The 21,965-nt window shown below is 56.9% G+C and overlaps 1 protein-coding gene across 1 annotated transcript; it reads right to left on the reverse strand.

The window, feature by feature from the left end:
- Positions 1-7,345: 7,345 nt before the first annotated feature.
- On the reverse strand, positions 7,346-21,958 carry ARSF (arylsulfatase F). Its single transcript, XM_037511712.2, has 11 exons — positions 21,665-21,958; positions 17,708-17,757; positions 16,991-17,140; positions 16,555-16,676; positions 15,562-15,684; positions 13,306-13,732; positions 12,812-12,948; positions 11,111-11,245; positions 8,940-9,102; positions 8,462-8,583; positions 7,346-7,722 (listed from the first exon to the last, which is right to left on the reverse strand). The coding sequence occupies exons 1-11, from the start codon at positions 21,956-21,958 to the stop codon at positions 7,355-7,357; spliced, it is 2,091 nt and encodes a 696-aa protein (XP_037367609.2). The 3' UTR covers positions 7,346-7,354.
- Positions 21,959-21,965: the final 7 nt, after the last annotated feature.

Consider the following 21,965-nt stretch of genomic DNA (forward strand, 5'->3'; position numbering starts at 1 on the left):
AATATTCTCACGCAAGGGGTGAGTCACGGAAATAAAAACCCAGACTCAGAGGAGCAATTCGATACCAGAAAGCAGAGTGCTGGGGAGCAAAGGCTTTGCCTCGACCCTCTTGGATTCAACCTACTGTGTTTTCATGAGGTTCTGCAAATTGAACGGACCAAAGACAGAGCGGCAGGAGAAACAGCAGACAAATTTAACGCGTGTGGATTTTTTAGGGATTTTTTCTTAATTTATATAAATACTTATAAATCGCATTATTGTTCATTTTTGGGCACGGTATGCTTGTAGGGTTTCTCCTCCGGCTGTAGACCCCGTGAAATTCCCACCACCTATTCACCCGCGACCCACCATCGTCCCTGTTTTGATCCCTGTCCCGCCCCCTCCCTTGCAGAATGTTTATATTTTAGGGGTGTCGTAGAAAAGAAAGCCTCAGAGAAGCAACTAAAGTCGAGAGTTATACGCCCCGCGGTGGAGGTGGTGGGGAGAGACACGAGCACTGTGGGAACAGAACGTCTCCTTGGCGTCACGAACACAAGGGCAAATCTTCCAAGATTTTTTTTCTGAAGCTGACGCTGACTTCCAACACTCTGCGTGATTCAGGGGACGGGGTCCCACGCAGAAAAAAGGGAAATAGCATGTCTACGAATGCCGAACAACTGAAACGAGCCAGCAGAGAACAGAGATTTTTCTCACACGCCCCTCGGCTTCCTGCACTTCCACGGCACAGCCACAAAGCAACAACTTCACGAAACGTAAACATGCATGAAATCCTGCTCCTCTCGTGCCCTCGCCAGGATCCAATGTGAGAGCAGAGGAATTTCATTCCCCTTCTTGGTTTTCAGTCCTTCTGGAACATGTCGCAAATTTTCCAGTAAAAGGCGGACGGCCGACTTCCAGCGCGATCTTATGATCCCAGCTCTGGTGGAAGAGGAATGGAGCGGGGCCTCCCCGGTGGCGCAGCGGTTGAGCGCTGGGTTGCGAGGTGGTTGCTGCAGCCTCTGCAGCGCCAGTTCAATCCCCAGCTGCTCCCCGGCCACCAGAGGAGGGTCCCGCATGGCGCGCAGACCTCTCCTGCCACCCGCTGCTCCCCCCAGCAGTGTCCTTCGGTCCTTCTGCCTGCTCTGCTCCCCGCTCTGGCTCTGGTGAATCCTCTCACCCTCCCGCGCTTCTGACTGTACCCAGTGCTCGTATAAATAAATGAATAAATAAATAAAATAAAATAAAGTAAATCTTAAAAAAAAAAAGAAGAGGAATGGATCGTGCTGCAAACCGTTGTTCAATTCCCCCAGGCGTGTCACTGGGGCCGAAAAATGTGCCTAAGCGTATTTGTCCTGCCGTTCCGTTTCCACCGCCTTCCCCGCGACACCGCCGTGCAGAAGAGGCTCCACGGAAATCGTCGTGAAGCTCCCGTGGACAGTGACCTCCTCACCTGCCCCGCAGGAGCTCTGGGCTGTGTCTTCTCCCTCGCTTTGCTGCCTCCCCTTATCTCCCGCCGCCCTGACGAGACGCGAGCGTTTTCCCGTCAAATCGCCCAGTTCATCTTGAAAGCGGGTTCAGCGCCAGCACATCTGGTGAACACACTCACGGTGAGGCCTCCCCTAGGTCCCCAGTGTCTAAACCCAAAGAAGTGCCGAAAGGACTGGAACCTTCACCCCACAATAGGACATCGATGCCCGCGCACCCTTCCCAGAAGGGATGAAAGTCAGCAAGAGCCACAGCTGAGCTCACAGGCACCAGCTCAACCCGTCAGGCGTTTATCTACGAAGGGATCTGCCCCATGTACTGTGATCGCCATCTGTCCATCTGTCAATCTATCTATCCATCCATGTGTCATCTATCTATCCCCTATTATCTCTCTGTCAACCTACTGTCTGTCTAACCTTTCATCTATATATAAAAATATCACTATCTGTCTATCTAATCTTACATCTATCCATCCTTCTGTCCATCCACCCATCCATCTGTCCATTCAGTCTTCCATCCATCTACCCATCCATCCATCCATCTTTGGATCTACGTAATCTTTCCTCCATCGATTCACCTGTCCACCTACTATATATCTAATCTATCATCTAGCTAATCTTTCATCTTTGTATCTATCATGTATCTAGTCTTATATCCATCCACCGTCCATCCATCCATCCATCCATCCATCCAATCTTCCATCCATCTATCCATCTACCTATCTAATCTTTCCTTCATCCATCCTTTCAGACATCTACCTACCTGTAATCTATCTACCTACCTATCCATCCATCCATGCATCTAACTATCTATCTATCTATTTATCTATCTATCTATCTATCTATCTATCTATCTATCTATCTATCTATTATCTGTTATCTATCTAATCTTACCTCCATCCATCCATCCACTTACCTGTCTACCTATTATCTATCTATCTTATCTTCGATCTATATATCTATCATCTATCTAATCTTACATCTATCCACCGTCCATCCACCCATCCATCCATCCGTCCATCCATCCAATCTTCCATCCATCCATCCATCTACCTATCTAATCTTTCCTTCATCCATCCTTTCAGACATCTACCTACCTGTAATCTATCTACCTACCTATCCGTCCATCCATGCATCTAACTATCTGTCTATCTATCTATCTATCTATCTATCTATCTATCTATCTATCTATCTCTCTAGTATCTATCTAATGTTACCTCCATCCATCCATCCACTTACCTGTCTACCTATTATCTATCTTATCTTCCATCTATATATCTATCATCTATCTAATCTTACATCCATCCACTGTCCATCCACCCATCCATCCATCCATTCATCCATCCATCCATCCAACATGTATCTATCTGCCTATTATCTATCTAATATTACCTCCATCCATCCATCCATCCATTTACCTATCTATTATCTATCTTATCTTCCATCTATATATCTGTCGTCTATCTATCTATCTAATCTTACATCTATCCATTGTCCATTCATCCATCCAATCTTCCATCTATCTATCTGTGTATCTATTATCCACTCACCCATCCATCCATCCATCCATCCATCCATGTATCTATCTGTCCACCTATCTATTATCTATGTAATCTTTCCTCCTTCCACCCACCGATTCACCTATCTACCTATCATCTATCTAATCTTTCATCTATATATCGATCTAATCTTACATCCATCCACTGTCCATCCATCCATCCATCCATCCATTTACCTATCTATTATCTATCTATCTTATCTTCCATCTATATATCTTCCATCTATATATCTGTCATCTATCTATCTAATCTTACATCCATCCACTGTCCATCCATCCATCCATGTTCATTTATCCAATCATCCGCCTGTCTACCTAACTACCTATCCATGTAAACTTTCATCCTTTCATCCATCTAATCTTTCCTTCATCCAGCCATTCACCCATCTACCTACCTATCATCTACCTACCTACCTACCTATCATCTATATACATGTATCGACCTATCATCTATGGACCTGTCTACCTACCTACCCACCACCTAGCTGTCCAGCTTCTGTAACTTCCCATCACTTCCCCAACTTACTCCGCGGACCTCATGACTGACGCCTACCAGCCACCCCATTCTGCACAACACGTGCTGCGTCTGTGCAGAGTCCGCACGCCTGTCCCTGCGGGAAGAGATCAGGGCCGGCGGCGGTGAAGCCAGCTCAGCTGTGACTCCGTTTGGACTCAACAAATGCTTCCGTGTCTCTCTGCAAAGCAACAAGTGAGTCGAGATTGCATCCACCACGCCCGAGGCTCTGGCTGTGCCTCCGCCGGGGGCTCTGATTAAATTTATACACGTCCGCTCCGAGTACAACTCGCCGTGGCTGGCTCTTTGTGTGACCCGACTTGAATTTCATCTTCACTGTTTAAAGACTCCCTCCTGCCTTCGGTCGAGGTCACTGACACGCTATGGTTTATAGCACAGCCATGTGTGCCACAATTTCCCCACCTTTTTACAGTTTCCTTTCACAGCTCAAGCCCGTAGCTGGGCCTGAGCTGCGCAGCTCACGCTCTGAGTCGATCCCCTTGTTTCCAAGGACCAGCTTGGGGGTGCTACTTGGCGCACGTGGAAGACTCTTCTTCACTGGCGTGGGACTTCCACGTGCTTTTAGGAGAAGCGGTGGCCTGTGATGAGGGAGACTGGGTCCACCTCTGCCCCGCGCCAGCAGCCGGGGGGATCCTGAGCATCTCCAAGCTGGGAGTGTTGACTGAATTTTACCCAAACCAGGACCGGCGTGGACAGACCCCGAGTCCCACCCAAGTGTGTGGTCCACACTGCATCTTTGCTAGTTTCAGTCTTGCACACCTCGTCCAGGCTCACGCTGCCCAGGGGGGATGGCAGAGGGCCGTCTCGGAGCCGCTGGCGCCAGGCCAAGCCCAGCTGTCCAGCCACCTCCGTGAGACGCTTCCCTCAACGCTTAGACTCTCTCCTTGCCCCAGCGTGTGCTTCTCGCTCCTTTATCCCTTGTTTTTCCTGCAAGGCCATCTTGAAAAACCCTTCTTTTGCCTACACTTTCCCAGCAGGCGCTTATTCCACTGACGTCGACGTGCACCTGGACACCTGCTCTCCCTCGGAAATGATATTTCTGTTGCTGTTTCGGGGGCCAGAGAGGTGTCTAGCGGGCTGGCTGCAGGGGCCAGGTTTGAGCAACGTGGAAGCTCCCTCCCGCCCCCCAAAAATTCTTCCGAGGCTGCCTCCGCCGTGCTAACAGTGGGGCTCCTGTTATTGATTGCAAAGATTTGTCAAGCAAATCTCAAGAGTTTTCATTTTTATTTTGCTAAACAGAGTCCCCGCCCCCAGAAGCTGGTTCTTCTCACCGACGCCCTTCCTGACCCCGGCTCTGTCTTGCCCCACGGACTCCAGTCTCCACCCAAAATGGCCTCCTGGCGCCATCTTGAAATTCCAGCAGGTGATGGAAGATGGGGTCCGCCCCTACCCTTGTGCACTGAACCCCACGAAGCGCCGAACCCACCCTCGTCAGAAATCAAGGAGACACGGACACGCTTAGGTTATCATTTGTCAGACCAAAGACGGAGGAGGCTTGAGCACCTGAGGGTCTGCAACGACTTGGCTCCTTCCATGCAGACTCTGGGCTCGCTCCTTCAGCTGACACCTCCGCTTCTCTCTGGGGTGACACTCAGTCCCTGATTCAAGCCCTGCCCAGAAGAAACAGGGGTGTCCTTCGAGCTTGAAGAAAGGGTCGGGATCTTTGCCGGCTCCATGGTCCGTGGATCGGGCGACAGGGCGCCTGAGGACACAGCAGGGTTCTCGGGAACAGCAGCTCGGAACCCAAGCTCTTCCGAGATCTGCCCTCGTCTGTAGCTCTGCGCATCCCCGCCGGCCTGCTGGCCCCTGGGGGCGCCACCTGTGGGTCTGCGTCCCTGCGCAGGTCACTCAGCTACGGGAGCCCGACCCTGCAGGTGCCGCTCAGGCCATCACGAGCAGAAGTGGTCACCTGGCAGGGGCGGCCTCCCGTGGTGTGACCAGGAACGCCCGAGGCCTCGACCGAAGCTGGACAAGGGACCCCAGAGCTGATCCGTGCACATCTGCTGATGGGACTGGAGCCCTGGCCAGGGTCTGGGGCCTGACCTCAATCTTAGCACCCAGTGCACGGAGCCAGCGGCTTCATTGGACGCAGCTGGACACAGCCCAGCACCCAGGAGCCTTCACCCCACGGCTCCGGCCGGCTGCGTCTCCGCTGTGTTCACAAACCCAACCGGCCGGAGGCTGGGGCGGGGGCGGTGTCTGCCTGGACATCTCGGTGAGGATTTGCTCCTGCGCCCCGACCGCACCCCAGTCAAGTTCTGTACAGATCTCGACTTGGAGCTGACGCCGCGCCAGGGGGATGTGCTGTTTCTTCAAAGGCGTCACCCCCAAGACGGAATCAGCAGGAGCCCACCTCCACGGGCCGCTGTGTTGGGGTGACCCGGCCGAGGCGCTCAGGCCAGGCGCCGTTGTTTTCCATCCGTGGGACGAGGGGGTGTCGGCACAGAAGCGGGAGAGCATCTTCTCTCCACGTTCACCCCAACGCCTGGATTCTTCTCGACGCCCCGTTGAGGCCGGGGTGAGCGAGAAAGCCTGTAGTGTGCAAAAACCCGCCAGCCTGCGAGACGTGGTCCTTCATGGAGACAACAGTTCCACCCGGGAGATAAAGTGTGGGCCTGGCGCCAACCAAAAATCCGGTCCAAGCCGCCCTCCCGCCCCAGTTCCCTGCAGAGAGACCGGCGTCGGCGAAGGAACCGTTGGGAGCCCTCGGGGAAGGTGGAGAAAACATTTACCCCCATGGGAGGGGACACAAGGCCTTCATGGAGCTCACAGGAACGTGCTGGGGCTACAGTTGTCTGGGATTAGGGCGTCGGGCTGTATCCGAGCGCCCCCCAGTGGGTAAAAGAAAGTCGGGGTGCAAGCAACCAAGGTTCCGTCAAGGAGCTGACGAGCTGGGGCGTGGGAGGGCGGAAGGAAGGTTTTCTTCACATGCAGACGCTGGGGAGCAGATTTACCATCCCGCAGAATCGGAGGGACGGGGCACGGAGTCTCCCGGCGCACCCCAGGGCCCCCAGCTCCGACACCTGCTCTCTGAGGTGCAGTTTACAGCTGTGTCTGGTGCTCGGGGGTCCCGCGGTCGGGGGCAGCTCACAAGTGGCCAAAGTTTGGGTCCATTTTCCACCAGGGGCGCGTCTTAAATCCTGCCTCGGGGTTAATTTCAAGACACCAGCGAGAACGTTTATTCCCCACCCTCCCGGCGCCGCCGGCACCACGGGGGCAGACAGGTGGGGCTGCAGAAAGGGGCGCTCCCGGGCATGGCTGGCACCTGGCTGGCACCAGGTGGGCGCAGAGTTGTCACCTGCAACACACCTGCCTCCTTCTCCGCAGTTGCCATGGCGCAGAAAACAAACACCTCCTCTGTGTGGACTCACGGGTTTCCCCTCCTGATGGCCTTGTGCAAAGGAGGCGCCAGAGGTGTGGCTCGCACAATGCCCAGCGCTGGCGGTGGGAGAGGGATTAGCCTAGTCATCGACCAGCTCCAGAAAGCAAGACCCGCAGGTGCCGGCGCCCCCGGATCACAAAGCACGAGACCCAGCATGTGTCAGAAGCTGTAGGGACCGTCAGGAGCACAGACCCCAAGGTGAAGAGACAGAGGTGGAGCCCTTTGTCGAACCTCTGGCCCCTTTCAAATTCCACATAGTTTAGAATTCTTGGCGTCAAGAATTCAAAATAAAAAAAAATATCAGAGGAAAGACATTTAATTATGGACCCATGGGACCCCACAAAGGGGCTCAGGACTCGGAGGCCTCAGCAATCACGGCTGGGGTGCTACAGACGCCCCCCGGTTGCTGTTCCTCCTTACCACCCCACGCCTGGGGAGCCCTCCTCCTTGTCGCACAGACAGAAGGGGAACATCCCACAGCACGGCCTCAGCCACACGATGTCCTTGTTCAGTTCCAAGAGCTGCTGCCGGACGGGGGTGATGGATTTCCTGTGCTCCCTCACCGCGGCCGTCACCGTCTGGATCACGAGGTCGTACAGAGGCTCTGTGTCCCGCCTCAGAGGGTTGGACTCAGAGGGGTCTCTGGAGAGGTCGAAGAGCAGAGGGGGGTCGTGGTAGGTGACCGAGTTATTTGAGCATTGGCAGAGGGCGGTCTGGTAGCAACCCTGAGCTCCCGGGGGCTGGAACACCGGGGTCACGTAATGGACCTTCCACACCGCCTCACCTGCGGGAGGAAAGACCAGTCAGAGAGAGGCCAGACCACTTGCCAGAGGCCCTTGGGTTCTTCCATCTCCTAAAGCTTTTCCCTGGTCTTTCTCTCAGCCCGCACTTGTATGCAAAATAGCATTCAATCCTTGGAACGGCCCTAGGGCGTCAGAACACCCCACTACATAATTTTGTCCATCTTTGGTAGCCAGGACTGCTTTTTGTCCTCAAAAGTGATGCCTGCGAAGGCGTCTCCCTGTCCCTCTAAGCACACTGACTCTCAGACGCTCTCCCAACGAGGCATAAATACGCGGCGGAATACTACGCAGCTGTCAAAAATGATGAAACCCTGCTAGACTTGTGTCCAGAGCGTATAATGCTGAGTGAAATAATTCAGATGGAGCAAGACATCTGAACCCACCTGCGCTGCATAAAGAAAGCAACGAACGAATGAATGAAATGACTCAAAAGCAACCTTTTCGAGTATGAGAAGGAACTACCGGTTACCAAAAGGGAGAGGGTAAGGCGGTCGCGTGGCGCTTTTGCTTCTGGTGTGAACGCAACGCAGGATCTACAGACGCTGATTTATAACCACGCACACCTGAATCCTAAATAATCTTATAAACCAGGACGGCTTGAACAGGGGTGATTTCCGGCAGCCACCCTGGAAGGGAGGACCGGAGTGTGAGCAGAAGAAAGCCCTGGGGATGGGGCTGACCCCACTGTGGCATCCACAGGGAGCAGGCGGGAGCACTCACTGTTCTGGGGGTGCCAGCGGGCGGCGTGCAGGTAGGACCCACAGTAGTGGAACAGGAACTCGTGTTCTGAGTGGTTGGTGTGCCCCTGAAGCAAGGGCATGAGGTTCCGGCCGTCAATCACCCTGTGGACATTCACAGAGGAGATGCAGTCAGGACAGCCAGCCCTCCCGGTTCCCTGAAGGTCGGTCAGTGTGTCCAGCCAGTCCAGGGGCCAGAGAGCAGCCCAGTAAGCATTTCAGAAAAACCTGTGCCATCGAGGGACGCCCCTTTGATGCCCGCACTTGGAAGCCACCAAAAGCTGACAGGAGAAAGAAGTGGACAAAGCCCAATGAACTGCAGCCGAGGAAGGACCGTCGTTATGCCAATGGCCACGGACAACTGGACAGCCAGCTGGAAGGAAGCAGCACGACCACCTACACCCCGGCCGTGTCCACGCCAAGTCTGCGTGCCCAGAATCGCCCCAGAGTGAAGGCATCACCTGTCTTGCGGCACCGTGGCTCCCGACACAGCTGCCAGCGTGGGCAGAATATCCATCAGGCTGGTGGGTTCGTCAATGTCCCTTCCGGCCGCCACTTTTCCAGGCCATCGGACGATGCCAGGGACGCGGATTCCGCCTTCCCAGCCGCCCATGGCTTTCCCACCTGTGAGGAGGACGGGAGGTTGGAGTTTCTTGTCGTCAAGGTGGGAACCACACTTAAAAATGCACAATCGGATGGTATTTGCTCAGCTGATGGGGCAGCAGTGCACACACACACAGACACACACACACACAGACACAGGTTTTTGATTCCACAAGTCATCATATTTGCTCTGGGACATTGGCACAGCCCATTGTCTCTGCCAAGAATATCTCATACACACCTGCCTCATCCCCGGCCTGCTGCACACCTTTGCTCAAAATTACCTGCTCGGTGAGCTCTGTCAGAGCACCTGGTTGAAGTGGCACATCCCCAGAAGCAACAAATACAGGTGAGGATGTGGAGGAGATAAAGGAACCTTTGCACAATGTGGGTGGGGTGTGGTTTTCCCTCCGGAAAACAGTGTGGAGGCTTGTCAAAATATTGAAAATGGATCTGCCATAGGCTCCAGCAATTCCACTCCTAGGTGTCGACCCGAAGGATGCCAAAGCGCTAGTGGGCACGGACAAGCACACCTACATTCATGGCAGCGCTATTTATAATAACCAAACCATGGGAATAACCTCAGGGCCCCCCAATAGGTGAGTTGATCAAGAAGACACAGTTTTACACGCATGGTGGAATACTACTCGGCCATGAAAAAGATGGGCTCTTTCTAGTCGTGACACTGTGGACAGACCTGGAGGGGATGATGCCGAGTGAGATCAGTCAGAAGGAGAGAGACAGATGCCAGATAATTTCTCTCAGACGCAGAATATAGAGAAACAAACCAAAAGAACGGATCCAGCTCCCTCAAAACCAACCCTAGAAATCTACAGAATTGAGGTCACCAGTGGCGGAGGGACCCCAGGGGCTGTGGGGGAAGACTGTGGCTGCCTTGGTGGTGTGAAACGGAGCCCCCAAATCATACACGGTGTTATAAACCAATGTGACCTCAATAAAAAAAAATGTGCAATGAACAAAAAACAAAATGGCGGCACCACGCCTGTAGTTCTCTACGCTTTTCCTCCATCTTTATTTCTGCTCTATTTTTCCACAGTCCTTGACCTCTTCTAACCCAGCCTAGAAATTATTTATTCTTTTTTCTGGTGCGCTCCTTCCATAAAGACGTGAACCCCAAGGAAACTCACGCCCCCTGGGGGACCAACAGTCGTCCTGCGACTGGGTTTTTTTTTTTTTCATGATTTCACTGCGTTACTCAAAGCAAAGTTGAAGCCAGAGCGCCCGGAGCATCGGAGCTATTTTTCAAGTCCGCGTAGGCAGAGACAGAATTTCAGTCATTGCAATTTCCCTTATGGGTCTCCTGCGCTTGCTAAGCCCTCAGGATAGCAGTCCGAGCCCTAAATCACAAGCTCTCCATCGGTCAGGAGGAGGGGAGACCCTCGCCCCACTCCTGCAGAAAGTTCTCACCAGATTCAAGACCGTCCAGGCCCTGCTCGCACAGATTATGAAAATATTTTCCTCGAGAGAAGACTCTGAGGTCTTTCCCAGCACCGACGCTGCGATGCATTCAGTGGTTTCCAGATAACATTTGCTTATAGCACCAGGACACGCGTCCCGATGGACAGGGCATGTTCGTGGCGTGAACGCTGTGTCGGGTCCAGGACGGGAGGCGACTTTGGGGGGGCAAATCCTATCTTAGAAAGAGGCACCGAAGCATCCTAGGAGCCCAGGAAACGCCTCTGCAAGCCCCACCTCTTCCCTGCGTCCTGATCTTCCCGCACACGCTCCTGAGTTCACCGCACGTGTGGAGTCTGACTCCTTTAAAGAGTCTGAACCCCCACTACCTGCTGGGGTCACTCTCCCTCCCATGCAGGGGCTGCCAGAAAGGCCACTTCTCATTCAGCACACCCGGGCTTCCCTGGAATATGCGCAGATTCGGGCTCCATTTCCTTGGTTAGTGCTCTGATGCGCATCACTTCTCCACCGGCCCCCGCATTCCCGTCCTGGATTCTCGCCTTATGACCCCCAGAGCTGATGCACCCCAAGCCCGGCAGGAGATCCCCCACACCTTTGTAGATCCCGTTCCATCCTCCCAGCTGCGCGTGCCCACGCCGGGCCTCCAGGTGCCCTCCGTGGTCCGACGTGAAGTAGACGAGGGTGTTTTGGGTCAGATTCAGGCCGTCGAGGGCATCGAGAATCTTGCCTGAAATAACCATGAGGAATGTCGGGTGAAGGGGGAGATGTGGGGAGCTCGGCAAACCCTCCCCCCGGGGCTCACATGTCCCTGGCACACAGGGTGATGCTTCCCGCCCGAGATGGACAACCCAAACACCCAAGAAGAGTCCGGGGCACCTCGTCCTCGTTCCCAGCAGCACCTCATGTCCGTGGAGTGAGAATGCGGAGCGAGATTATAATTTATAATCTATAAATTACAGATTCATAATTTATGAATCAATTATCCATTGAGTCTTCCATTATCTATCTCATCAATCCATCCATCTAACCCAATCCAATCCAATTATCCATCCTTCTATCCATCCATCCACCCACCCACGTATCCACACATCCATCCATCATCCATCATCCATTCATCATCCATCATCCATCCATCATTCATCATCCATCCATCATCATCCATCGTCCATCACCCATCCATCATCCATCCATCCTCCACCATCCATCATCCCTCATTCATCATCCATCCATCATCCACCATCCATCCATCATCCATCCATCCTCCATCATCCATCCATCATCCATCCATCATCCATCATCCACCCATCATCCATCCATCCATCATCCATCCATCATCCATCTTCCATCATCCATCCATCTTCCATCATCCATCCATCCTTCATCCATCATCCATCCATCATCCATCATCCCTCCATCCATCATCCACCCATCCTCCATCTTCCATCATCCATCCATCATCCATCAGCCACCATCCATCAGCCACCATCCATCCATCATCCATCCATCCTCCATCATCCATCCATCATCCATCCATCATCCATCCATCATCCACCCATCATCCATCCATCATCCATCATCCATCCATCATCCATCTTCCATCATCCATCCATCTTCCATCATCCCTCCATCCATCATCCACCCATCCTCCATCTTCCATCATCCATCCATCATCCATCCATCATCCATCAGCCACCATCCATCAGCCACCATCCATCATCCATCCATCATCCATCCATCCATCCATCCATCCATCCATCCATCCATCATCCATTATCCATCCATCATCCATCCATCATCCATCCTTCATCCATCCATTCACCTCTCTGCCATCTATCATCTCTCCATCTTCATCTTTCTTAGACAGCTTCACACCCTCCACGCTCACCTTCCCTCCCCAGTCGAGTACCCAATCCTCCAGCAGTCCTCATACATCCCCCCCACCTCACAATCCCAACCACAACTGTCTGCAAACAGGTCCCACCCAGACTCTCCTCCTGCTCCCGTCTCTCCCTCAGGACACCCCCCTCCCTCCCCATTCCCGAGAGCCCATGTCCTCCCAGCACAGCTGCTGATCTGGACACTGTGCCCAGTGGCCTCCTTGCCAAAACCCTGCTCCTCCTAACCTACATCACCCCCAGCTGGACACACCATCCCATGCGAAGCTTATCTCACAGAAAAGCGTGGAAGATCTTAGGTCTTTTCTGCATCCTGGGCTGAGGCTAGAAAACAGCTGCACACACCAGCTCCCGGGAGAAGCATGAAGCGAAACTATTGAAGGTCCTTGGCCACTCACCGAGCATGAAGTCCATCTCCTGCACGTTGTCGCCATACAGGCCGTGCTGGCTGGTGCCGATGAACTCATCCGAGGTGGGCAGGGGCGTGTGCACGTGGAGGAAAGAGAAGAACAGCAGGAAAGGGCCTTCGCGGTGCCTGGGAAGACATCGAGGCCCCCTTGTGGGCACTGCCCGGCTGAGAAGGGAAGCAGCCCCAGCTCCTCCTTCCCTGGCGAATATCTCCCCCTATCACCCCCGGAGCCGGTCACATGCACGGATACCCAAGCCCGAACCCCAGTTGGAGCGAGTGCGGGTCTCTGGGTCAACAAAGAGAGTCTGACTTTCATAGCAGCCGCCAACAAGACGGCAGCTCTGCGGCCCTGCCTGGGAGACACCGCGGGTCTGCAGCCGTCTCCGTCCTGCCCAGACCCCCCCCCCACCGCGGTGCCGGTGATGGCCGCTTCTGGGCTCAGGCGCTGGGGTGCGCGCACCCCTTCTTTGGAAGCGCCTCTACCTTTCAAGAAATGCCAGCGCCTCCCGCACCATGATGGAGCCGGTGCGCGCCGCCTTCATGGGCTGCTCCGTGACCTCGTGCTGGCGCATGAGCAGGCAGCTCCAGTACAGCCTGGACGTGAGGCTGGAGAACCACGCGTAGGACAGGAGGGCGATTAACAGGACCAGGAGGAGGACGAAGGGCCAGGCCACGGCCAGGCAGTGGCTCCACTTGCCCACGAGCAGGAGGGTGAGCGCGGCGAGGGCTGCCAGCTGCACACACAGGCACAGCCGCTTGGAGAGCGCCAGCTCCGTGCCGCGGGACGGGTCGGGCCAGCACTCGTCGAAGAGCGTGGTCGGCGTGCCGTAGAAGTAGTCGAAGCCGTAGTTGTGCGGGTGGTGGCAGTGGTCGCTGCGGGACTCGCAGTTCAAGCCTTGGTGCCACTTGCCTGGGAGGGAGCAAGCAGAAAGGGAACAGCGCCGAGTGCAGAGGCTTTAGGATGTGCTCGTAAGGGGCCTCCCTGGTGGTGCAAGGGGTTAAGGTGCAACCTAGGAAGCTGTCCGCAGCATGAGTTTGATCCCCCACCAGGGAGCTGACTCACATGGCACAGCAGACCTCTCCTGTCTCCCTGCTGCTCCCCTCAGCAGTGGGTCTCAGTGGATCTGCCTGTTCTGCTCCCCACTCTCTCTCTCTGATGAGTCCTCTCACCCCCACACCTCTGGCCTGCACCCCAGCTCTTGTGTGCATCAATAAATAAATCTTAAGGGAAAAAAAAGGATGTGCTTGTAAGGAGGCAGAGTGGTGTGAACATAAAGGGGGCAAAATACAATTGTGTTTGTGGCGAGGATGGGCAGTGGGCAGGTTGTCATTCGTGACAAGGATGAAGTTATAGCCACAGAGACAGGGTGAGATGCAGGTCCAGGAGAGACTGCGGGGGACGGGTCACAGGTGATGGGTAGGGAGGTAGGTGGGGACACACAAAAGTGCATAGATAGATAGTAGGCAGGTAGATAGGTAGGTAGATGGATAGATAGATAGATAGATAGATAAGATGATGGATGGATGGATGGATGGATGGATGATGATGGATGATAGATGGATGGATGATGGATGATGGATGGATGATGGATGGATGATGGATGGATGATAGATGGATGGTGGGTGATGGATGGATGATGGATGATGGATGGATGATGGATGATGGATGGATGATACATGATGGAGGATGGATGGATGATGGATGGATGATGGATGATACATGATGGATGATGGATGGATGGATCGATGGATGATGCATGATGGGTAGATGATGGATGGATGATGGATGGATGGTAGATGATTGATGTATGATGCATGATGGATGATGGATGGATGGATGATGGATGGAGGATGGATGGAGGATGGATGGATAATGGATGGATGATGGATGATACATGATGGATGATGGATGGATGATGCATGATGGGTAGATGATGGATGGATGATGGATGGATGGTAGATGATTGATGGATGATGGATGGATGATGGATGATACGTGATGGATGTATGGATAGAGGAAGGATGATAGAGGATGGATGGAGGATGGAGGGATGGAGGGATACACAGGTACACAGATGATAAATGATATGTAGAAGATGGACGGTGGATGGACAGATGCTTAGATGACAGGTAACTGGATGGGTGGATGGACAGACAGCAAGAACCCTGCACAGATGCTGGATGGATGTTGACAAGCAAAGTCTCCTCATGGTAATGCAGAGCCAGGGACAGTGTCACAGCCCAGAGGGGTCTCCCGGTGGCCAGCAGAGGAGGAGTCAGGTGAGATGGAGCACGGGCAGCCAGGTGGCCGATGGCCACTCTGTGAGCCCACATGCCCAGTCCTCATCTTGGTCAGGGTGACAGACACAGCAACAGACATTTTTATGGGTTTCCTTGGGGCGACAGCCTGACATATGTAGGGGCTCCAAACCCGACACCCCTAAAGGCCAGTTCAGGATGAGGGGAGCTGCGTGCGTGCCAAGGAGGCCCCATGATGTTTGTGAAGTCCGGCCAGAGGCCGAGGTGGAGGAGTCCAGGGTCTGGAGGAGGAGCATGTAGGAGCAGGACGCCCCGGGGAGCAGGGGCGCAGGAAAGCGATTCTGGCGAGACCTGAGGGGTCGGACTCAGGTGCCGAGGTGACCGCGCCTCGGTCCTCCCGCGTGGGAAGGGGTGTGTGCGCGCGCGCCCGTGTCGGGGTGTGTCCAGGTGTGTGTGGTCAGCGCCCGGGACGGGCCCTACCGATGAGCGCCGTGCTGTAGCCCTGCGCGCGGAGCAGCTGCGCGAAGGTGGTCTCGTTCCGAGGGAGCCCGGCCTGGACGCTGACGTGCAGGATGACGCGGTTTTGGTTGCTGGACACCATGCCTGGGCGCGGGAGGGAAGCCGCAGCGTAAGAAGAGCCGGGTGCCAAGAGCGCGCAGGGAGCCCGGGCGGGGAGGCAGGTGGGGGTGAGGGGGTGCGCGGGGGTGGGTGGGGGCCTGGTGGAGAGGGGTGGCGCGCGCACCTGGAGCGCACGGGGACCTCTGGCCGGGAGGTGGGGCGACCGACACGCATGCGAGAGCATCCCCCGGACCCCCGGCCCGGAGGAGTGGGGTCCCCAAGGGAGCTCACCCCAGCCCGCCCCGCCCAGGCCTTCCATGGCTGAAAGTGGGAGCCGAGACGCCCGCGGAAGGGCTGGCCGGAGCCGGCTGGGCCTCAGCGTCCGGGCGTGATGCAGCGATCGCGTGGTCGCGAGGACCGAGACGCCCGAGGGCTCCCGGGGGGCAGGCTGGAGCCGGTGCGCCCCGGGACTTTAGCCCCCCCACACCCCCGCCCGGGCACATCTGGGGCCCGCACCATTCAGCTTATATTGGGCGCGATTAAGCCCAGCTCCGGGGCCAACGGTGCCTCATCCTCCCCGGACACGTAGGGGGGATCGCGCGCAGGATGGACGTGCGCCCCGCAAACGCGCACAGAGCCCCCACAGAGCCCCGATCCACCTCCCTGCGCACGCCCCCTGCGCGCCCCAGCTGCGCTCCTGACAACTCAGCAGGCGCAGCCCAAGCCCTGGGCGCACCCTGGGGGTGAGGACTGTGCCAAATGGGGGGTCACCCGGAGCGCAGGCAGGGTGCGCACAGTGTGAGCTCACAAAGGCTCCAGGGCGCTCAGGGGCACCCCGGGGCTCAGAGTGACCCAGCGCGCAGCCCAGGGTAGCCTTTGGGACCCCTGCAGGGACCCCTCGGCAGCCTGCCGCACCTGATCGGATGGGGTACCGCCCGGTGAGGAAGGCCGACCGGCTGGGGGTGCACAGGGACGCGGCCGCGATGTGCTGGGTCAGACGCACGCCCTCCCGGGCCAGGCGGTCCACGTGGGGCGTCCTGGGGGGACAGGAGGGGTGTGAGGCGGAGCTGGAGCCGCAGAGGCAGAGACATGGAGAGACAGAGCGAGAGAGAGGCAGAGGGTCCTGGAGACGCAGAGAAAGAGACAGAAATAAGCAGAGACATGGCCCCAGCCGGACTCGCTGAGGTTGATGACCGACTTACAGACCTCCGCAAGGCCACGGCCAGCTTCCGGGCCCCGCGCTCGGGCACCACAGGGACAGAGGAGCCGTTCCTCCGCCTCCGTCTCTGCCTCTGCGTCTCTGCGTCTCCCCCTCCCCGGAGCCTGACCGGCCGGACTCAGGGACACGAACCTTATGGTGTCGTTGCCGAAGCAGCCGAGGTCGCCGATGCCCAGGTCGTCCACCATGAAGAGGACGATGTTGGGCCTCTCGTCCCCGGCCCCTTGTGACCGGCACGTGGGCAGGAGCGCCCCGAGAGCGCACAGGGACAGCCAGAGGCTCCTGAAAGCAAACATCACGGCTTGTGCTGCCCACGCGGTGCCCGGCGCGGAGGCCGGTGTCTGGAATGTCTCCAGGGGGTCGCCCGGCTGCACCTGCCCGTCCCTGCGCTGCCGCGGCCGTCAGGAGTCGGCACAGGGATGCCCACAGAGGCCAGGCCTAGGCACGCAACCCTGGAGCCTCGGCAAGACCCGGAGGACCCCGATTTCCTGGCACGGCGGGCAGGCGAGTTTAGACCCGTCATGCCTTGAGTGCACTGCAGCCCTTAGGGCCCCCCAAATTCCCCCCTCCAAGGCTGGACTTCTCTGTGGCCTCAGCTCCATGCCCGCAGCTCCCCAGCGCCAAGTACTGTCCTGCAAAAGCGTCTCATGTGCTCGGGGAAGCTTGGGCTCGGCCTCCGGACACCTTCTGCCACGTCCCCGGGGCTGCAACCCACTTCATTTCCTTCAGACTCCGGTCCAGAGTGTCCATGCGGACGGCCTCTGGTCCCCGCCGGACAGACGGGAGCCCTGCAGACTCTGCACCAAGTCGGGGGCCCCCCGGGGGCCTCGGAGCCGTGGCTGCCCTTACCTGAGCTCCATCCCGCGCTCCCAGGCGCCGCTGAGCTGCCCTGAAAGGTCCTGGAGAGAAAAAGAGGTGATTTTGGGCAGCGGGGCCCTCCGTCCGCAGACCGAGGCGCGGCATCTCCGCCCGCAGCATTGCCAGTGCTGCCCCCTCAGCAGAGAAGAGGCCCCCGGGGCTCTGGGGGGACGCACCTGAGGCCCACTGCAGAGAACACAGCAGAGCGTGGGGCCAAGCAGCCCCTGGGTGGTGTCTGCGCCCCGGCCCCCCGCTGGAGCCGGCCCCAGGAGCCCGCAAGACAGTCCCCTCTGTGCTGTGCTCCAAGTCCCGGCCGATCCCGGCCAAGACGCTCGGTCCCCGCCGCAGAGGCCACTCCCTGCTGCACAGAACTCCCAGGGGCGCGGCGCCCCACCCGCCGGGCCAGAGCTGGCGCCGCGGAGCCTCCCCGGCACCTGCGCGCCCCGGAGCCCAGAATCCCTGCAGCGAGAGACACAGCCGCGTCAGGGGGATCTGGCTGAGCTGGCCTGGGGCCGCGTGGGATGGGCACCCCAAAATAGCAGGCCCGCAGCAAGGAGTCCTGCTTCGGAGCCGCTGTCAACAACGCTCACTGGACACGGAAGGTCGCTGGGGTCACAGCTCCAGAGTCCAGATTCCCGGGGCGGAGCCGGGGAATGGCAACTCCAGGGGATGGCCTGGCCAGGTGACCTCCCGGGTGCTCGGCCCTGCCCTGGGGCAGGAGGGCCGGCCGAAGTGGAGGGTCTGGCCCCTGGGATGGCCGAGGGACAAGGAGCAGAAGCGGAGAGGAGAAGGTGGTGATGAGCTGATGACAAGGAAAGGTGGAGGGTCTCCGCCCCCTGCAGGCCCCTGCCCCGCCCCCTGCCACGTCCACGTCCTGGACACACCACCCAGGCGGAATCCTGACTTCGCCCTCCTGAGCCGGATAGCAGGGGGTGGACACTGGTGCCAAGAGCCCCCCATTCCAGAAGGGGATAGCGGAGGAGGGAGGACGGGGCAGAAGGGGGAGCAGAGCTTGGCTGGAGCTCACGTCCCCTGCCCGAGCGCTGCGTCCAGGGCCAGGAACGGGGGCTGGCCCCCAGGGAGCCCCGCCGCTGTGTCCACCTCAAGAGGAACAAGCCCACCACCACCCCCAACTCACCTGCCGGAGGCTGTGTCCACTTGCTCCCGGGGCGCCCGGGGAGCTCCGGCGCTGGGAGGGACGTCTGTCCTCCTGGAGGGAGCTGCTGTCCTCCTGGGAGGGACTCTGTCCTCCTGGAAGGGACTCTGGCCTCCTGGGAGGGTCTGTGTCCTCCTAGAAGTTGTCTCTGTCCTCCTGGAAGGGTCTGTGTCCTCCTGGGAGGGTCTGTGTCCTCCTGGGAGGGACTCTGTCCTCCTGGAAGGGACTCTGGCCTCCTGGCAGGGTCTGCGTCCTCCTGGGAGGGACTCTGTCCCCCCGAAGAACTTCTGTCCTCCCAGAACAACCGCTGTCCTGGAAGCCTGGACAAAGTGCTGACTGCACAGGAGCCCGCGGGACGGCCGTGCCCTCGCACACCCACACCCGTTTCTGCTTCCCCGGCAGAAAGCCGCGTCCCGGATGACAGCGCTGCCCACGGCCAGGAAAACACGGGCGCTTTCGGGAAAACCCCGCAGGCCGGGGGCGGCCCAGCTGTCATGGGTCCAGGGCAGCCCCATCTCACGGGCCACCTGCTTGCTGCCTCCATCCCCGTTTCACAAGCGCAGAGCAACACCCGACACAGCACCCAGGCGCAGAGCAACACCCCGACACAGCACCCAGGCGCAGAGCAACACCCGACACAGCACCCAGGCGCAGAGCAACACCCCGACACAGCACCCAGGCGCAGAGCAACACCCCGACACAGCACCCAGGCGCAGAGCAACACCCCGACACAGCACCCAGGCGCAGAGCAACACCCGACACAGCACCCAGGCGCAGAGCAACACCCGACACAGCACCCAGGTGCAGAGCAACACCCCAACACAGCACCCAGGCGCAGAGCAACACCCCAACACAGCACCCAGGTGCAGAGAACACCCCGACACAGCACCCAGGTGCAGAGCAACACCCCAACACAGCAGACACAGCACCTGCACAGCTGCCTGGGGCCCTGCCTTATCGGAGGAGATAAGAACGAGAAAGGCGGGAACAGAACGAGAAAGACCGGTTTCTCCAGCTCCAGGGTTTTCTCTTGCTGCTACCAGGACAGTGGCAGGCACAGCACAGCCAGCTCCTTATCTGGCCACGCTGACCCTCCCAAGAGGCCATCTTGTCAAGGCCGTGTCACCTTCAAATGGTTGGCTTGGTCCCCCCGGCACAGCCCGAGGGCGCGGGGCTGACTTGGGAGCAGAGAGAAGGTGAATGTTCCCAAGTGGTCAAAGTAGAACCGCTGGGTCCCCTGAGCGGGAATCAGGAAAGTCGACCCAGCACACCCCAAGGACGGAGTCTGCAGAGGGGGGCTCTGGATCCACCCGTGTGGGGAGGCTGTGGGGGGAACAGGGGGTGGTAGTGAGGCAGCGAGTGTCTGTTCCTCAGAGCGATGGATTGAAGTGTCAGCTTGTCTGGGACGATGCGGAATGAGTCGGTGGTTACTCCCCCGCCGCCGTGGGGAGGGCGAGGGTTTCTCAAGGACTGCAGGGGTGTCAGTGAGATAGATCCGGTCAAGGGAGGTGTGGGAAATAAGCTACTGATGCTCTGCTTGTGTGACTGGTCTGTTTCGTCAGCTCAGGGGATTTTCAAGACTGGTCTGCGTTGACTTTTTTAGTTTAGTTGCAGAGAGAGGAAGTGAGGGTAGATTAGATGGAGGATAGATGGATGGATGGATCATGGATGGATGGATGATGGATCATGGATGGATGATGGATGGATCATGGATGGATGGATGATGGATCATGGATGGATGGATGATGGATGATGGATGGATGATGGATGATGGATGGATGGTGGATGGATGATGGATCATGGATGGATGATGGATCATGGATGGATGGTGGATGGATCATGGATGGATGGATGATGGATCATGGATGGATGATGGATCATGGATGGATGATGGATCATGGATGGATGATGGATCATGGATGGATGGTGGATGGATGATGGATCATGGATGGATGATGGATCATGGATGGATGGTGGATGGATGATGGATGGATGATGGATGGATGATGCATGATGGATGGATGATGAATGATGGGCTCAGCACAACCTCACATGGGCTCAGCACAATCTCAATGTGTTCAGCCAACCTCACATGAGTTCAGAACATCCTCCAGTGGGTTCAGCACAACCTCAAATGGGTTCTCCAAACCTCGAATGGGCCCAGGACAAACTCAAATGGGTTCAGCACAACCTCAAATGCGTTCATCAAACCTCAGGTAGACTCAGCACAACCTCACATGGGCTCAGCACAACCTCACATGGGTTCAGCACAACCTTGCATGGGTTCAGCACAACCTCACATGAGTTCAGAACATCCTCCAATGGGTCCAGCACAACCTCAAATGTGTTCAACACAACCTCAAATGGGTTCAGCAAACCTCAAATAGACTGAGCACAACCTCACATGGGCTCAGCACAACCTCACATGGGCTCAGCACAACCTCACTGTGTTCAGCACAAGCTCACATGGGTTCAGCACAACCTCACATGAGTTCAGAACATCCTCCAGTGGGTTCAGCACAACCTCAAATGGCCTCAGCACAACCTCAAATGTGTTCACCACAACCTCAAATGGGTTCAGCAAACCTCGAATGGACCCAGGACAAACTCAAATGGGTTCAGCACAACCTCAAATGGGTTTAGCAAACCACAAATAGACTCAGCACAACCTCACATGGGTTCAGCACAACCTCACAAGTTCAGCACATCCTCCAATGGGTCCAGCACAACCTCGAAAAGACTCGGCACAACCTTGAATGTGTTTAGCACAACCTTGACTGGATTCAGCTCACTGACATCAGCCTGTAGCCGGGCAATGTCATGTAACAGAAAACCCGCACCGCGTGCAAGTGGCGTGTGCCGTTTATCGACAGCCGGTGCCGGGCCAGCCCCCCAGGACCATGCCCCACCAGCCGGGGAACGACCAAGATCTCCAAGCCCAGCTCCTGCTGGACGCGTGTCCCCTCCGCACCCTTTGAACGTCGAAAAACCACAAACGCCAACGTGCCAAGTCGGGAGCCGTCTTTACTGGGATTACAAAAGAAGCCGGGGTGGGTCGGGGACCAACAGCTCGGAGCTCCAGACATGTCCAAA

This window comes from Talpa occidentalis, unplaced genomic scaffold (genome assembly GCF_014898055.3).
Source record: "Talpa occidentalis isolate TD23 unplaced genomic scaffold, MPIMG_talOcc4v2.1 talOcc4.15, whole genome shotgun sequence".
NCBI lineage: Eukaryota > Metazoa > Chordata > Mammalia > Eulipotyphla > Talpidae > Talpa > Talpa occidentalis.